The sequence below is a fragment of the Microchirus variegatus genome, assembly GCF_963457635.1.
Source record: "Microchirus variegatus genome assembly, chromosome: 2".
NCBI lineage: Eukaryota > Metazoa > Chordata > Actinopteri > Pleuronectiformes > Soleidae > Microchirus > Microchirus variegatus.
Window position 1 is genome coordinate 19,806,139 of NC_139803.1, and position 18,679 is coordinate 19,824,817.

The 18,679-nt window shown below is 39.4% G+C and overlaps 2 protein-coding genes across 2 annotated transcripts in view; one reads left to right on the plus strand and one right to left on the minus strand.

Moving 5' to 3' along the window:
• trdmt1 (tRNA aspartic acid methyltransferase 1) overlaps positions 1 to 9,951 on the minus strand; it is a 41,384-nt gene extending 31,433 nt beyond the window's left edge. Inside the window, exons 1-4 of the mRNA XM_083885882.1 lie at positions 9,873 to 9,951; positions 5,260 to 5,369; positions 2,749 to 2,825; positions 1,627 to 1,698 (exon numbers count right to left, since the gene is read on the minus strand). Of these exons, the coding sequence (XP_083742008.1) occupies positions 1,627 to 1,698; positions 2,749 to 2,825; positions 5,260 to 5,369; positions 9,873 to 9,936 (323 nt within the window). The 5' untranslated portion in view covers positions 9,937 to 9,951. The remainder of the gene's footprint in view (positions 1 to 1,626; positions 1,699 to 2,748; positions 2,826 to 5,259; positions 5,370 to 9,872) is intronic.
• Positions 9,952 to 10,644: 693 nt separating this feature from the next.
• rsu1 (Ras suppressor protein 1) overlaps positions 10,645 to 18,679 on the plus strand; it is a 47,775-nt gene continuing 39,740 nt past the window's right edge. Inside the window, exons 1-4 of the mRNA XM_083910478.1 lie at positions 10,645 to 10,743; positions 10,880 to 10,993; positions 14,017 to 14,067; positions 18,356 to 18,476. Of these exons, the coding sequence (XP_083766604.1) occupies positions 10,885 to 10,993; positions 14,017 to 14,067; positions 18,356 to 18,476 (281 nt within the window). The 5' untranslated portion in view covers positions 10,645 to 10,743; positions 10,880 to 10,884. The remainder of the gene's footprint in view (positions 10,744 to 10,879; positions 10,994 to 14,016; positions 14,068 to 18,355; positions 18,477 to 18,679) is intronic.

Genomic DNA, 18,679 nt, shown 5'->3' on the forward strand with positions numbered 1-18,679 from the left:
TGTTAACATTTTCAAACATCACGAAACAACACTTTAAGAAGCAGAGAAAACCCACGCACACATGGGTAGAACTTGCAGACTGCATGCAGAAAGGCCCTCGTTCCAACCAGTTCTCAAACCTGGGTCTTCTTGCTGCAAAGGCAAGAGTACTAACCACTACACCAACTGTGTGGCCATAACAATAGTTATGATAAGTATAATAAACCCTACAGAATCAACCAACTGATAGAGGAAGCTCTTTTTCATGTGATGCACTGAACCATTTTATAACAACATACCAAACCACTACACCAACCGTGTGGCTGAATGATTAAAATCGATATTTTATTTGCAATTTGTGTATTTTGATTTTGTGGTTCATTTCTGTCTGCTCATTCATACTCATGAAGTGTTGCTTGCTTCGTGAAAAGTGTTATTTGAAAATATTGACACAAATCTAATTCTATAAGAATTTATCCAAATGGTGAGTGACCAGGACAAGCAATCTGTTCATATACAGTACAATAAAATAATTTTAATATTTGAAATAAATTGTTTAAAGCCTATGTTGTACTGTACTACTCGATTTTTGTGTTCAAGTCAGAGAGCTATAACAGCAGGATATATAAGAGGATTGTTATAAATAATAATAAATACACTTGCTCCCATCAATAGAGGTTATACAGCTAGCCCAAGCAGAACATCCAGACACATTGTCTTGTCTGATTTAAGGTAAAGTGAAGACATTTAATCTTAATTTTGTCTTTTGCTGCTGTTGTGGGTGATATTTCGAAAAAGAATGGAACCAAGCCCCAAAATCGTATTTTTCCCATGTCTTTTTGTTTTAGGATACTTCCTACCAAAAACTTTTGTTCTCGTTATCGATATGTTTTTCTAACCCCCTACGACAAAATAGATGGGGTTGTTCATTATCAACTTGTGATGGCCAAAGGTAAATACTAGTGCCAAGGTAAGCAAAAACATCCAGAGAAACGGACCTGGGGCCTCATGTACAAAGACGTCCAGAAACTGTTGTACGCACAAATAAATTCAGATGTATCAAAGTGTGCGTACGCATGGATCCAAGCACTTTTCTTTTGTACATCCCAAATCAATGTGGAGTTGAGCGCACATGCAGAGGTGCCAAACTCCTCCCCGTCCACGCCCCCATTTAAATATGCAAATCAATTTAAATAGGCCCCGAGATTCACCTCTTTGATCAAATAACGCAATTAACAAAGGAAAGAAAAAGAATTTCTCCGCTCAGGGTTGATTGGCACACTCCTGACCGAAATCGGCTTATTAGCCAATTATCATCGTTTCCTAAATGACTACTTGTTTTCACATCATATCCCAGCATCACCACTAAGTACGGCCAAAGGAACAATAGCCGGAGAAACATCCGTACGCCAGCCATGTAGTTGGCGTGGGGCACCGCACATTTCCAAGGTCATTTCACGTTTCATACATTCGAACGCGAGTGTGGAAAAGGACGTACGCCACATTTGTGCGTACGCAACCTTTGTACATGAGGCCCCTGGTGCTTGGCCTAATGACTTAAGCTATAATTAAACACTAGTGGGGCTAGAAAATTGTTTCAAACGCCGACAAAAGCACAATAAAAAGCAAAATATGGAAATTTAGGACCGTGGCACAAGATCGAGGATGTAGAGGAAGCTCTTGGTTCTTTCATCTTGAATGTCACCCTGACGACCTATCCTGCAGAGAGAAGCAACATTTCAGTCAATAATATGTATGCATATTTATACTCAAATAAGTACACGTGAGCTGTAAACATGATTCACGTCCTCCTCCGTGACAGTTCTCTGTGTCAGTACATTTGCGAATCATGACTGAGTCAGTGAGTGACAGCGCGAACGAATCACATCCTCCAGGAGTGAGTGAGAGCGGCAGACAGTTCTTCTTACTAGTCTCTCCCCGCTCAGCGCACGTTGGCTGGCATTGTTTGCTGAAGATTCACGAGTGAGTGATGGTGTTCCGAGCCAGTTTGTTCACTCAAAAGATCAGTTCTTTCGACCGAATCGTTCGTGACCGACACAACACTAAGAGGAAGCCAAGTGGAAACATGAGGCTATAGGGAGTGGAGATAAAGAAGGTGGAGGATTTTAAGTACTTAGGGTCAATAGTCCACAGCAGTGGAGTGTGTGGAAAAGAGGTGAAGAAACATATTCAAGCTGGTTGGAACGGATGGAGAAAAGTGTCAGGGGTAATGTGTGATAGACGAGTATCAGCCAGAATGAAAGAAAAAGGTATGTAGACAGTGGTGAGACCAGTGATGCTGTATGGTCTAGACTAGAGACAGTGGAACTGAGGAAAAGACAGGAAGTAGAGCTGGAGGTAGCAGAGATGAAGATGTTGGGGTTCTCTTTGGGAGTGACGAAGATGGATAGGATCAGGAATTAGTTAATCAGACGAACAGCACATGTTGGATGTTTTGGAGATAAGGCCAGAGAGGCCAGAATGAGACGGTTTGGTTATGTACAGAGGAGGGATAGTAAATATATTATTAGAAGGATGCTGGGCTTAGAACTACCAGGCAGGAGGTCTGGAGGAAGACCAAAGAGTAGATTGATGGATGTAGTGAAAGAGGACATGAAGGAAGTTAGTTGGTGTAGCTTAAGTTGTAACTTTTCATGAAAACCTACATTCATACCTATGGGCAGCAGTTTCTCATTTGCCCTTTATTTCTATTTTCATTTTTTGAAGAGCAAACAGACTTACAATGCATATAAAACAAATACGACCCACCTGGTGAAAGGCTGACATGGAGGGCTCATCAAAATTGTGTCAAAACATAATTTGTTGAAGTCATCTAATGGTATGCCCTGAAAACAAAAAACAGAGGAGCTGTTTTCAAGATGTTGTTGTGTTTTCTGATTTGTTAATGTTGTTTCTGATTTAATGTTGTTTCTCTTTTGTTGTTGTGTTTTCTGATTTGTTAATCTTCTTTCACTTTTGTTGTTGTGTTTTATGATTTGTTAATATAATTTCTCTTGTTGTTGTGTTTTCTGATTTGTTAATGTCGTTACTCTTTTGTTGCGTTTTCTGATTTGTTAATGTCGTTACTCTTTTGTTGTGTTTTCTGATTTGTTAATGTTGTTTCGGATTTAATGTCGGATCTTTTTTCTTGTTGTGTTTTCTGATTTGTTAATGGCATTTCTCTTTTGTTGTTGTGTTTTCTGATTTGTTAATGTCTTTTCTCTTTGTTGTGTTTTCTGATTTGTTAAAGGTCCCATATTATACCCTATTAACCCAAGTTAAACTAGGTCCTGGTGCCATAATGAACATGTCTGTGTCATGCTTTAGTCAAAATATCATAAGGATGAAGCACAATAGCATTTCAATAACCCTGCCAAAACAGCCTTTTTCAGAACGCTCGGTTTTGTGCCTGGTCATTTACATGTGAATGGGACCCAGGTAAACACACATCCACTGCTTCCAGGGGAGTGTCAATCTAACTTTAGGCCACATAATACTTCTCCGACTGCGTATGCGTTATCCGTCTGGGTCACCATGGAGAAGCCTCGAGCCTTTATACTTCTGCGTCGTGGTGACGGACACGCGCTGCAATTTCCCGCCCGATCAGTAGGGGTCGCTGCGCAAGGTTGTTGTGCTTCTGGCTACAGTGAGCAATGGCATCGAGAGAGAAAGAAGAGAAAGACTGTTGTTGTTGAAACAGTGGCCGTTTCTCACTTTTCTGTGTCACGGAACGTAGTTTTAAGATCATTTGAGGCGAGAAATTGGCCATTAAGAGTCTAAACATGTGCCGTGTGTGTTAAGATATTACGTATTTATAGTTTGGCAGCGGCGTTGTCGGCGGGGATGAGCTCCGCCTCTGTGGACGGTCGGGTGCGCACTGTGAGCCGGCACAGAGCAGCTTCGCTCGGCCTGTCCTGAGGACCAATCGCGTAACCTACACAGAGCACTTTACGCAGAAGTATAAATTGGGCTTTACTAGCCACAGCCATACTGTCGCCACTTATCACCTATTGTCATGCACCGTCGTCACAACACCCGCTCCATATACCCCTTAGTAATGTCCGTTTACCCGTTGTTACTGAGTTTCACCATAATGCATAGAGTGACCACAATTTTGGCTGTCCCTCCAGCATAGGAATTTACACACACGATCAACAACAAAGGGCTTGTGAAGCTTGTGAACATTTTTTTCATAAATAAAATATATCCACTGGACACAAAAATCCTCTGAGGCTGGAAGTTTGTGTAAAACACAGCCACTCTTCCTCCCTCGCCTGCACTCTCGTATTTCACAGGGACAAGGGGGAGCTACGGTGGATCTGTGAAGTACTCTGCCTGGCGGGGAGCCAACATTCACGGTGAAATGTCCGCACTGTCGTCACTTGGTCGGGAGGTGTAAACATTGCGTGTTTTATCGCCTATACTTACACAAAGTGGAACCACTAAAACATGACTGAGTCTTGTTTTTTCACATTTTGGGGACTGGTATGGCCCACTGAGACCCAAGTATAAGTACTAAAAGATTAAAAAGTTGATTTTGCACAATAGGGGACCTTTAATGTCGTTTCTCTTTTTGTCAATGTTGTTTCTCTTTTGTTGTGTTTTTTGATTTGTTGATGTCATGTCTATTTTGTTGCTTTGTTTTCTGATTTGTTAATGTCGTTTCTCTTTTGTTGTTGTTTATTTGCACTTCAGGGCCACTGTAGGTTTTTATTTGTTATTACTAGGGCTGTCAAAGGATGATTAATTTGTGGAATTAACGCGTTAATTTTTTTAACGCATTAACGCACTTTCTCACTTTCATCGGTTTTCATAGGTTTTTACAAGTTATTTACAGTATTTTATTGTTCTTTACATTTATATTTTCACATACTTTATTTATCTCTCCGTTCCTACAACAATATAAAGAGAAAATTTGATTTTTTTGGCATATTTACGAATGGTAATTAATCGTGATTAATCGTATTTTTATTAATCGTTGTATAAGTAGTTTATTAATGTTCTCATGATACAGATTAGTGTTAATTTAATATTTATTACCGACATGCCACAGCATAGCTGGGACATTAGCTATAAGACTTCAACATCGGGCAACTGTTTACCGAAGCCCTGTCAGCATTAATTTTTATGGAGATGAAGCTAAGGAAATCTCCAAACAGGGTCAATCACAATCGCACAGCAAACTATTTTTGACAAATTTGTTACACTTATTATTGTATGTAGGTACATATTGTGTATATTGTGTGGAGTAAAAAAAAATATATATATATTCATACTCACCTCAATGGTCTTGTTCCAGAGTGGAGTATCTGGGAAATTGTGGCTATAGATCTGATTGGTTGTGGGATTTATGTCAATAGCAGCCACTATGTGAAAATGTACACCACTCTCTGGAGGAAAAAAAAAAGTAATTAGAAGCTATGGATTAAGATATTTTACATTTTTTCTACTACACAAAAATTGTGAAAGCAAATGTAATATATGATGACTTTATTTTGGCCTTTGTATTGCACGGACAAGTACACGACAAGGACTCATCACATATCCCTGTGAAAAACAAGTTTTCGGATTCTCAGACAATCTGGGGACAGTCAGCCATCATTGCTTGTCTGGATAAGAAATTTCAGTTAAATATATCATATAGGAGGCAAACTCAGAGATATTTGAGAAGTTAAATAAAGTTTATATGATTTACAGAAAGTGTGCACTAATTATTAAAACAAAATTAGGCATGTGAAAAAGTTTAGGCACCACAAAAGAAAAAAATGTACATCCTTCTTTTGCAGAAATAACAGCCTCTAAATGCTTTCTATAGCTTCCAATTAGAGTCTGGATTCTGGCAGAATGTATTTTGGACCATTTTCTTTACAAAACATCTCCAGTTCAGTCAGGTTTGATGGTTTCCGAGCATGGAGAGCCTGCTTTAAATCACCCAACCCATTTACGATGATATTCCGGTCTGGGGACTGAGATGGGCATTCAAGAATAGAGTTGTTCCGATTCCGATACCAGTAACCTTAGCTAAGGAAAGGCCTTAGCTAAGGAGCTAATGTGTCATGTGTGCGGTTCATGTTGGTCCGTGTATGTTTTGATCGTTTGCTTTTTCATTTAAACCAATGAACGAGACTGAAATACCATGCTTGTTTCGTTTTTCATTTTGAACAAATTCATTTATTTTTGGTAAGTGCAGCTATAACAGCTGGTTGTTTGGGAGAAGGAGAAGTAGGCTATAATTATTTTAGTATGTGAATGCATATTGTTGAAAACTTTTACCCTGCCTAAATAAAGAGCACCAGCAGAGGTCCCCATCACCCACAGTCAAGACTGACACGCTCACATCAGATATAGGTATATCTACTGTAACATCAGCTATTTAGTCAAACAAATCACACTGTGCTATATACTGAGTCAACACTGTTTTAAGAGAACTGTGTGACATTTTATCAGCCTGAAACGCGGAGAGCACAGCTACTCACAAGATATTTCTCTATCTTCTCCCTTTACACTCCAGTGTAATATAAGACCAAACAAAACATGATGTTATACAATGTGTATAGTTTCTGTGGCATGAATAAACTAAAATGTTAACTGACTTTGAAGGCGAAGAGAAGGCCACTTTCCAAGGCCTAAAATAATGTAAAACAGGCTTCAAATGTTGAAAATATCTAGAGATGTCAATCAGGCCTTTAAGCTCACATGTATGTTCTGTCGCATAGGGTGCAATAGCACTCTTCCTGAGCACTGCAAAGTAAAAACAATGGAAGTTAAATCCAAACAAGTCTCCAAATATATTGTGAGCTGAGACAATACAGTCATACAGCCATACAGTTATGGGTCGGGGTTTGCAAATAAACCATCCATCTATCTATCTATCTATCTATCTATCTATCTATCTATCTATCTATCTATCTATCTATCTATCTATCTATCTATCTATCTATCTATCTATCTATCTATCTATCTGTGTCAGTCTCGACAGTGGGTAATGGGGACCTCTGCTGGTGCTCTCTGCTGGTGCTCTTTATTAAGGCAGGTTAAAAGTTTTCAACAATATGCATTCACATACTTAGTTAAAATAATTATAGCCTACTTCTCTCTACTCCAAACAACCAGCTGTTATAGCTTCACTTACCAACAATAAACGTACTACATACCGGTGTATAAAGAGGACGGTATAAAATGTATGAAAATAAGTTACAGCGCTTTTATTTTGAAATGGTTACGCCTCACTTTCGCTTCCGGTATCACCGCCGTCGTGATATTAATAATTAAGAAACGAAAAACAAAAAAAAGGAATTTGCAAAAGACAAAATCTGGCCGTTTATTTGAATTTGGTTTTCTCGTTATTCGTTTTTTCATTTTGAACCAAAAACAAGGAAACGGCGAAAAAAACGTTGTGTTCTCGTTTTTGGTTCAACACGAAACAAGCGTGGTATTTCCTTTTCTCGTTCATTTGTTTCAATGAAAAAGTCAAACGACCGTGTACGGTCCGTGAACGTTTTGATCGTTTGTTTTTTCATTGAAACCAATGAACAAGAAACGGAAATACCGCGGTTGTTTCGTTTTGAACCAAAAACGAAAAAACCCATGTTTTTCTCGCCATTTTCTCGTTTTTGGTTCAAAACGAAAAAACGAAAAACGAGTAAACCAAATTCAAATAAACGGCCCGATTTTGGTTTTTGCAAATTCCTTTTATTCCGTTTATTTGCAACCTTTTATGGTTTGTTTACACCATGTGTTTTATCTGTATGTTTTTATCATTTCAGAACCACCCATACCTCCATGAAGGGAAGATGATGTGTTGATGTGTAGCAATAAATGTATTAAGGATGGATATGGATAAAGGACTATTGAAAAAGTAAAAAGTCATGTGGTGTCTTCTTAACAAACACCCTTCAGTAGACCTGGCTTCACTTACCACACAGTCACTACACCACCAGTACTCGTTTTTGAACTTCATCATCATCATCATCATCATCATCATCATCATCATCATCAACCGACCTCAACTCAGACTTAAACCTGCATGCTCTTCTGGCCTAACTGCTGTCATCTTCTAAGCATCTTTGACAGCTCACATCAGATATGTTTATCTAATGTAACATCAGCTATTTAGTCAAACAAATCACACTGTGCTATAAACTGAGTCAACACTGTTTCACAAGATATTTCTCCATCTTCTCCCTTTACATTCCAGTGTATTATAAGACGAAACAAAGCATGATGTTATACAATGTGTATAGTTTCAGTGGAAATATAAAAATGGGGAACATGCTCAGCTCGTTTATAAGCACATTTGACTAAAACTACAAGTCTTGAACCTCGGCCCATAAGTTACGAGACTAGTGCCCACTCACCCACCATGACTCCTTGTAAGTGTTCACTCTTGGGTGTAAATAGACACGTCTTTAGTTTTGAAGATTAAAAAAAGTATTCATTGTCAGTCAGTGATCGAATAAAGATTTCATATCAAGTCTATCTATATCAGTCTGTAATAATACATATCCTGAATACACACCAGTAGGTTTTTAAGTTTGAGTCAATAAAACATGTTCAACACCTCATGACAACCTGAAATGTAAATATGATTCACTGTAGTCACTATACAGTGTGACTGCTCACTGTATTGTCTCAGCTCACGATATATTTGGAGACTTAGATTTCACTTCCATTGTTTTTACTTTGCAGTGCTCAGATGTAAGAAAGCTGTTGCACCAATGTGACAGAACATATTACATGTGAGCTCAAAGGCCTGATTGACATTGCTAGATATTTTAAGCGCTCCACGTTTCAGGCTGATAAAAGGCCATAGTTCTCTCCTAAAACAGTGTTCACTCAGCATATAGCACAGTGTGATTTGTTTGACTGAATAGCTTAGGTTACATACCAATCTGAGCTGTCAAAGATGCTTGCACATGACATGAGTTAGGCCAGAAGAACATGCAGGTTTATGTCTGAATTGAGGGTGGATGATGATTATGATTATGATACAGTGATGAAGTTCAAAAACGAGCACTGGTGGTGCAGTGACTGTGTGGTAAGTGAAGCTAGAGCTACTAAAGGGTGTTTGTTAAGAAGACACCACATGACTCTTTACTTTTTCAATTAAATACAATTATAGGCCTCTATCTATCTATCTATCTATCTATCTATCTATCTATCTATCTATCTATCTATCTATCTATCTATCTATCTATCTATCTATCTTTCTTTCTTTCTTTCTTTTAAGCCATGTCAGTCTTGACTGTGGGAAATGGGGACCCCTGCTGGTGCTCTTTATTTAGGCAGGTTAAAGTTTTTCAAAAATATGCATTCACATACTTAGTTAAAATAATTATAGTGTACTTCTCCTTCTTCCAAACAACCAGCTGTTATAGCTTCACTAACCAAAAATAAATGTACTACATACCGGTGTATAACGAGAACGGTATAAAATGTATAAAAATAAGTAAGCGCGCTTTTATTTTGAAGTTTTTACGCCTCACTTCTGCTTCCGGTATCACCGCCGTGATATTGATAATTAAGAAACGAAAAACGAAAAACGAAAAAAGGAATTTGCAAAAGAACCACAATCGGGCCGTTTATTTGAATTTGGTTTTCTCGTTTTTCGTTTTGAACCAAAAACGAGAAAACGGCGAGAAAAACATGGTTTTTCGTTTTTGGTTCAAAACGAAAAAACAAAACAACCGCGGTATTTCCGTTTCTCGTTCATTGGTTTCAAAACACAAAAGATCAAAACGTACACGGACCGTACACGGTCCATTTCCGTTTCTCGCGCATTGGTTTAAATGAAAAAACAAACGATCAAAACAGATACGGACCCACACGGACCCATGTTTTGTGCAGTAAAGACAGCGGAGCAAAATAGAAACAGGCTGAGATGAACTGCTCACCCTTTAAAGCGTAATGCATTCCTCCGATCCCACAGTACAGTTCGAGCACCCGCAGACTCTCCATGGCGCACGTTTTCACGTTTTTGTTTATATATATTTTCTATTTCCTCATTCTTCGACTTCTTCTTCTAGACAGACTTCGAAGCTTCATCGGCGCATTGCTGCCACCTACTGTAGGACGCCAAAGGGGGCATTACGTTTCAATAATTCATACCAGACAAATACATGTAAAACAAGATATGCATATTTGCTCTTAAGTATAACGTGTGTTCCTTTTTATATGTTGCAATGCCCTTGTTGTGTTATTAAAAAAACTATGTTTTCTATGTTTCTATGTTTAATATGTTTACTCATTGTTCATTACAGGACGCGACTGACCAATAGGAAAGCAGCAGAGCCATCCCTGCATAGAAGACACCACGGACGTATAATACATCCATGACACACACACACACACTGTAACAATTGAGAAACGGGTAGAATGAGAAAATACATATATAAATAATTAAGAATTAATTAAGAATTAATTGAATAGCATATTGCAATACTTCGTCCAGGGTGTACCCCGCCTTTTGCCCTGTCAGCTAAGATTGGTACACGCCACGACCCTCATGTGGAGAATAAAGCGGAGGGTGTATGGGTGGATGGATGAATTATAATAAAGTTTGAAAGTTTCGTTGGTTCTGAGGCAGGGAGGCAACAGTCCTGCGTTTAACAAGGAGGCGGGGCTATGAGCTGAAAACCGGAAGTGTCCTATTATGGAAGAGTGGCTCTCGCACAAACTTCCGGTAGGGTGTGAGCATCCAGCGTAGGATTCTTGGGGATTTTAAAAGCCAATAATTTCCTCTTTTTCATTAGTCTCTGTGAAACGGTAAGTATGCTCACTATTTTCACTATTGACTTTGTGTATTCATTTTGTGTTTCTGCTGGTGCTAAGCGGACTGTGGCTGTGTCGTCAGCAGAAGGACTGGTGGGACCTGTTGTCTGACTTAACGTTGTGTTTTCAGTAACAATGTCCAAGTCTTTGAAGAAGATAGTGGAGGAGAGTCGAGACAAGAACCTGCCAGAGGTGGAGATGTGCGACAGAGGTATCTCCAACATGCTGGATATTCCTGGACTGTGTAAGATAGTCATCTTTAAACGTGTGTGTGTGTGTGTGTGTGTGTGTGTGTGTGTGTGTGTGTGTGTGTGTTACTAATGTTGTGGGGACCTAAAAGTGTTTACACAGTCACTTTGTGGGGAAAAAAATCAAGTCACCTCAATGTAAATGACTATATTTTAAAGGTGCATTATGTAATAAATCTAAAACTGGCCATAAAATCCTCCTATAGGCCACAAGGTGAACCCTGTTATCGTTTCATCCCGCTCCACAGGGGTGGAACTACATAATGTTTAGTTCATAAAAAAGAACGAGTCATGCTTATCCACCAAGAATTTTTTTTTAGCTAAATTTCCAGACTATTCTATCTGTGGTTGGAGTAATGTCAGTGTTGACAAGCACTACGCTGTTGTCAGTTGGCTGATGCTAGTCCTATTTCGCGTTTAACTTGAGCGTCTCAATATGCCACCGAGCTGAATTCATCTTAAACCACCTTCCTGAGGCCTGAGCAGACGTGAAACACATCTGTGGCTGCCCCATCAGATATCCACCGGGCTGCCGTTAACTGCCATGCTAACTCACTTCACGGAGTGTACAGAGTTGACCATTAACATTGACCAGCAGATTTTATCAGCGACAACAACATTCTGAATTACTATGTTCACATTGCTAGCTTCATTGGCTGAGCTTGTGGATTATTCCATAGCAGCGGCGGCTCCTGAAGAAAATTTCAGGGGGGGCAATTTTTTCTGATAATGATTAAGGTGACCCATTCAATAGTTGCATAAAGCAAGACAGTATCAATTTGTTGTTAGGTGATTAACAGTCCTCCTTGTGTCCACTAGATGGCAACTTGATAAACAAATATTATTTACATGATGTAAAATAGCTAAACAGGACACAAGATGTGTCCAGCAACCACATAAAGACAGGGGCAGCATATTAAGTCAAGTATTTATTAACTGACCAAGGATCAAGAGCTTTCACAACTTTTACCAGATACATAGAACACACATACATGACAAGATAGTGCAGTCAAATTATTCATTAAGTGTAAAGGAAAGTGCAGAATTTGATCTTTAGATGTGTTGATAAATGCATCTTACAATACTCTCTTACACAAAACAGTCTGATTGTCTGATTTGCGTGAAGTTTAACCTGCAGTTAAACCCTTAGCAGAGCAATACAAACATCAACAATGTTAGCAAACAAGCTAACGAACGTAGCTTCAAATGACTGCTGTCCGCTGCTACGAGCCATAAACAGCTAACATATATTTATATATTTACATATGACGTAAGCACGTTAGTGCATGCACAAAAATCCTCATTAAAAATGCATTGGAGGGTATGTTTTTCTAAAAAAAAGTTTTTAACATGAGAGTCAATGGGAGAATTTTTGGGCAATTCTTCACGTCAGTCAAATCGCCCCAGAAGAGGCGGAACCATAAAACGTGGCTTGAATCTGACGATTCTGATTGGACGATGACAGATAATATGTCTGGAACACTGATAATAACTACCTTTGCTGGCAGAGACGGCTGAAAGGAATATTAGTACTAAGGATCTTTGGAATTGCTGAGGAAAAAAATTCTCTTTCTCCTCCCAGTTGGGAGAGGTCGCCCAAATCGTCCCTATACACCGGCCGCCCCTGTTCCATAGACTGAGGACGTTTTTGTCTGTCTGTCTGTTGTTATTGTTCCTTGGGTTGTACCCCGTACACGTTAAATGCACTCTGAAAATAAACATGACTCGATTGCATGCATAGCTGCGTCCAAGAAGATCTTGTTATTTAGATCAATAAAAGGCATTCATTTTATAGACCAATGACCATTGAGTCATTTAATATTGATATTACTATTGATATTTACTCATTCATCCCTCCACAAATGAAAACAACAGTGATGAACCATAAAAACGACATTTATTACAAGTATGACATAGAAAACTGTACAAAACAGAGGACACTCTTATTCCTCACTGTCAGTGTCAGGGCAGTCATCTTTCTTTTCATCCGTTTCTTTTTTATTTGCACAATTTGAGCAATGACATAAGTCAGTGCAACAGAGTACTTACCATAACAATATCTTGGATGCAGCTATGTATGCAATCAAGTCATGTTTATTTAAAGTGTACAGGGTACAACCCAAGGAACAATAACAACAGACAAAAAAGTCCTCAGTCTGTGGAATAATCCACAAGCTCAGCCAATGAATCTAGCAATATGAACATAGTAGTCCAGAATGTTGTTGTCGCTGATAAAATCTGTTGGTCAATGTTGATGGTCAACTCTGTACGCTCCATGAAGGGAGTTAGCATGGCAGTTAACGGCAGCCCGGTGGATATCTGATGGGGCAGCAACAGATGTGTCGCATCTCAGGTGGTCTCCGTTCAGTGGCCCTCACGTCTGTTCAGGCCTCAGGAAGGTGGTTTGAGATGAATTCAGCTTGATAGCATATTGAGAGACGCTCAAGTTAAACGCGAAATAGCACTAGCATCAGCCAACTGACAACGGCATAGTGCTTGTTAACCCTGACATTACGCCAGCCACAGATAGTAAGACCTCTCACAAACACTGCCTATATAACGCAAATACATTGGACGTAATGAGGTATTAAATACTTATGACAAACATGAACTAAAAAACCTGCATACAGCCAGGCTTTTAGCCAGCAGGACCCACTATTTTTCCCCTGGTAACGACCCAAACGATGTTCTGATGACACATGGGTATAGACAGGCCCTTACTTCATGAGTCACCATAATGGTCCTTCAAAAAGCCCCAGAATGCTCCATTTCTACCTCAAGCAAGGGGGGGCACCCTCTAAAAAAATCCTAGCTATAAGCCTGCATACAGCACTGTTTGGAATCCATTTGGTCCGATATCTGTTCTGTTGACAAAATACAGCCACCCAATTGGTGTAGAACGATGCACTACTTTTGATAGTGAGTGTGCGTGCGTGCATGCATGCGTGTGTGTGTGTGTGTACGTATGCCAGTGAAAGTTTTAGGGGGTTTGTTGGCCTGATATATCTTGTCATTTCAGTCACTCTGTCCAACATCACTCAGCTGGTCCTCAGCCACAATAAGCTCACAGGTAAGAAATTATGCGATCTCAGAGCTTGAGGATGACCGTGTGTAATCAAGACTGTATATACGCATAAATGTTTTGAATTTGAGTTTTAGCTCCAAAATGTCTATATCTTTAGAATGTTTTCCCTACTAGTTTTCACCATTAGACAATCGACTGATAACTGAAGGTTGTGTCACTGTGTAAAATACTCATTCTCCTTCACCAAAATACATGCAAAAATCAGCTATTTTACATCACAATAACAGAAGTGGGTGATCAACTGCTGCCTCTAATAATTCATTACTTGTGTTGTTGATGATGATGATGATGATGATGTTGTTGTGAATGTGCGCAGGCTGATCAAAAGTTTGCATACCCTTGATTTGGCCTGATACCACGCACACAACTTGATATTAACAGATTTGGATCGATATTAAAGGTAACCATCTTCAGGAAAGGGATATAAGAAAATATCAGAAAGGAATTGAGAATGCCAATCAGCAGTGTTCAAACTCCAATTCCAAAAAAACACAGTTGGGTAGATCAACTAAAATTTCAGCCACAACTGCCATGGAAATTGTCCTGGATTAGAGATGCTCCGATACCATTTTCCCTCCCGATACTTGTGCTGTGGGTATCGGCCGATACGGAGTACCGATACTGATACCCATGTGGTATAATTTTCATTCTTTTTTTTTTTTTTTTTTTTTTTAAATCATACTACACCTGCATGACTGTAATATGATTATCATTGTGGTGAGGCCTGGCTCAGGTTAAACCCTTTTAAAAACAGCCAATGGAAGCCATTTATATTTTAAATTATGTTTAAATTGAACAGTATAAAACAGTAGTGCAACAGCAACTTAAATAAATAAATCTAGAAATAAATTCCTTTGATAAAACTTAAGTGCTGCTGCTAAAGTAGACATATTATATCCTATTTCTCCAAGTGAACCTAGTTCCCTGGTGTCCTCATGAACATGTCTGTGACATGCGTTGGTCAAAATACCTTAAAAGGAACCCCGGCTATAAGACTTGTAGTTCTTAAAAGATAAATGTTAGTATCAGTTATAATAAATTGATATAAAAAACCTTCTTGATGTCTTCGTTTTTATAAAATTTGTAAAAATAGTTTAAGTCGTAGGTCGCCATTGTTGTTAACGTCGCAATGCACTCTGGGTAGTGACGTTGTACTGGGGGCTTCGGGACCCTGTTGTGACTGTTCAGCATAAACATGTCATCTGTTCAGCCTTTTCAATTTGAACCCGAGCGAAACACACAGGAGGAGGACAGCACTGACAATGTTTCACAAAACGAGCATCAAAATGAAGAGCAAGAAAGACGGGATGAGGCGAGAGTGGGACAAAACCGGTGGTGTTTGTGTGGCAACTGCGTCTCCATATATGGATATACAGTGAAGTGGCGACTGCAGAAGCGGGTTGTCTGCTCAGGAGAGCATCCAGCGTCTCTTGTCTCTGCCGCTTTTTAACGCGAATTTCACTCGCTTCACGCGGGCGTTTAGGCTCCTTATGTGGGAGAATTGTCGGACAGGCATTTGGTTTAAGTCTCCGTTTGTATCCACCCGCTCTGGTGAGGTCTTTTAGCAGCTGTGGTCGACTAAAAGTCTCAAATGCTTCTGGCGAAAAATGTCTGGAACACAGCCGCGGATCTTTAGGAAGTTGTGTCCTTCCACAGGCATCTTCCCACTCCTTTCTCCTCTTCTTGTCAGTGGGAAAGCTGTGTAAACTCACAGCACTTCCCTTGTTGCCTTTCGATAAAAGCCAATCGAAAGTCAACCACAGCTGCTAAAAGACCTCACCGGAGCCGGCATTTTCGGCAGTATCGGAGGCCTTTCCGATACTGGTATCGGAATCGGAACAACTCTAACTCCGGGATGCAATGTACAGATCCACCTTTTTTCACTTCAGATCCGATACCTAACTTTACTATTCTGAGATGGATGCTCTATTTGCTTTAACATTATTATCATCATTGTTGATTTTATATAAGGCTTTAATAAACTCCTTTATACAGGCAAGTATGATGCAACATTTACAGCGATTTTGCAGACCCCTGGTGATTCTTTTTTCTAATTTTTAAAACAATTCTGCCGCACCAGTGAGATCCAGCTAACTTTATTTACTGGGAATGGAGAGTCTCACTCACTCACTCACTCACTCACTCACTGTGAGCGCAGAGCACACACAGCCACTGACACACACATAAACGGAGTCACAGATGAGCTGTGAATGTTCAATCTCCAAACACAATGCGAGGCCGACGTTTTTTTTTGTTTTTGTTATTTTTTTATAAAACGTTTCGGGTCCTAAAACTCCGTCTCCGTGTGGAGAGCCCCTGAATCACTGATTTAGTTATTTGACATTTTTACACCGGACATTTTTTTGCTGGCCAAATTAATGTGACAACGGCCAAAAGCCGGCTAACGTGAACCCTGGCTTGGAGCAGTGTGATTGTAATGCCATTTAAACCCTTTTATATAAAGTTGTGTGCATATGCACATGGTATCGGGCCAAATCACCAGGGCCCGGTTTTTCAAAAGTAATCTGCTCGGATTTTGGATAATGGATTGCATCAAATCTTGGAAATGGGTATGTCAAAAGAAAAAACGGATGATGTAATCTTATTAGATCACATAATCCAATCTTGGTTTTGATCTGGATCAAGACTCTAGTTTGGGATTTTCTGAATTTTGTACTAGGATTGGGATCACTTTGATCCCCAAAAAATCTGGATTAAAGTGATCCCATCAGAAGGGTGGATTCAACATTGATTTCAAGCCCAAAATGTAATGAAACTTTAAAATTGTATAATCATTTGGATCATGCAGTATACCCTACAATAAATCCTATTCACTCATAAGGTTTTCAGGCTACATTGATTAGAGTTTGGCCTCATAAAATAATCCCCCAAACAGCTGTCAATATTGACCACAAATAGTATATTTAATTCTGTCACTGTTCATTAATTACAATCAAAAATATTTTAATACAAATATAACATTTGAACAATTATTTTTGTTTTTTTATTATTTTTTAGTGATGCATGCAGTGATAAAACAGAATAACAAAGCAATTCCAATGGCATCACTGGTTTTTTAAATCCAAAACAAATTCAAATCAGAAATAATGTCTAACCATTGCGTCTCTTGTTGCAGGTCCTGTAATATTTGCTCGTTCTGGCAGAATGCAGGAGGTTGGTCAGGGTCTCCAAGGGGCTCAGATGCATCATTATCAGCACAGAGAGGGACATTGCACTTGGTAGCGATGTTGTGCAGGATAATACAGGCAAGGGTTATGTTGCATGCTTTCTGTGGTTCCGCTCTCAGGTAGTTAAGGCATGCAAAGTGCCTCTTAAGAACACCAATTAAACGCTCAATTGCACATCTTGCTCTGCAATGACCTGTGTATTTGCTGTCAGAAAAGCCATGGTATGAGTGGGTAGGCACTGTCTTCTAATATTATGCCATCTGGTTGATGGATTTGGAGGTCTCTATATAGACCACTCTCCCTATTTGAGCTCTGGTTATCCAGATTTGGTGATCTTGAAAAGTTTATATCCAGATCAGATTGATCCAATCCCATGTTGCTTTGAATAACTGTCTCAAAACTAAGATGATCATATGATCATGGATAGCAAAAAAAAAAAAAGATTAAGCCTTTTGAAAAACCGGGCCCAGGGCACGTAATCCACCTTGCTCTTGAGACAGTTTTTCAAAGAAACATCAGATTGGATCAATCTGGATAAGCAGAGCTCAAATAGGATTTGAAATCAACAATGTAGAACTATAGATATGTAGTGTAACAAGTAGAATAGCAATGCAATTGAGCTTTTCAATGGAGTTCTTAAGAGGCGCTCTGCAGAGCGGAACCACAGAAAGCATGAAACATCGCAACCAAGCGCAATGTCCCTCTCTGCTAACAATGATACACCTGAGCCCCTTGGAGACCCTGACCAACGTCCTGCATTCTGCCACAACGAGGGACGTGAGGGTATGTGAACTTATCAGCACAATTGTACCTAAGCCTTTTTTAAGTGCTAATGTCTGTTTTTACTTGTGTTACTATTTGTAGCCTTCTTTTCTGTAAGGGCATGCATCTTTGTTTCGCACAGCTCACTTTGAGGAAACTATCCCTTTACAAAAGCTTTTGATGGTTAGCAGATTGTCAGGAACAGAGGCTGTTGATGAATGCCAACACCACACTGTGTGTAATAATGAAAAGTGATGAACCTCTTTGAGAATTGGGTGTCTGATATGCTTGCTATTTCTCTCCTCTGTAAATGTGTTGTCCAGTGGTGCCTGCTAACATCTCTGAGCTGAAGAACCTTGAAGTTTTAAACATGTTCAACAACCAAATTGAAGAGCTGCCTACTCAGATGAGCAGCCTTCAAAAGCTGAAGCACCTCAACCTAGGGTATGTCTCTCTCACACATATACATACACACACAAACACTTAATACATACACACACATACTCAGGTTTGTGTAGCTATTCTCCTTAAGACACTGCATTGACAGAATGACTGAGAGAGAGGTGGGACTAGCACACTCTCTAAACTTTGTGGCATGCATTCTCAAGCCAATGCTGTATTTCTATAGAAAAATGTCAGACGCAGCA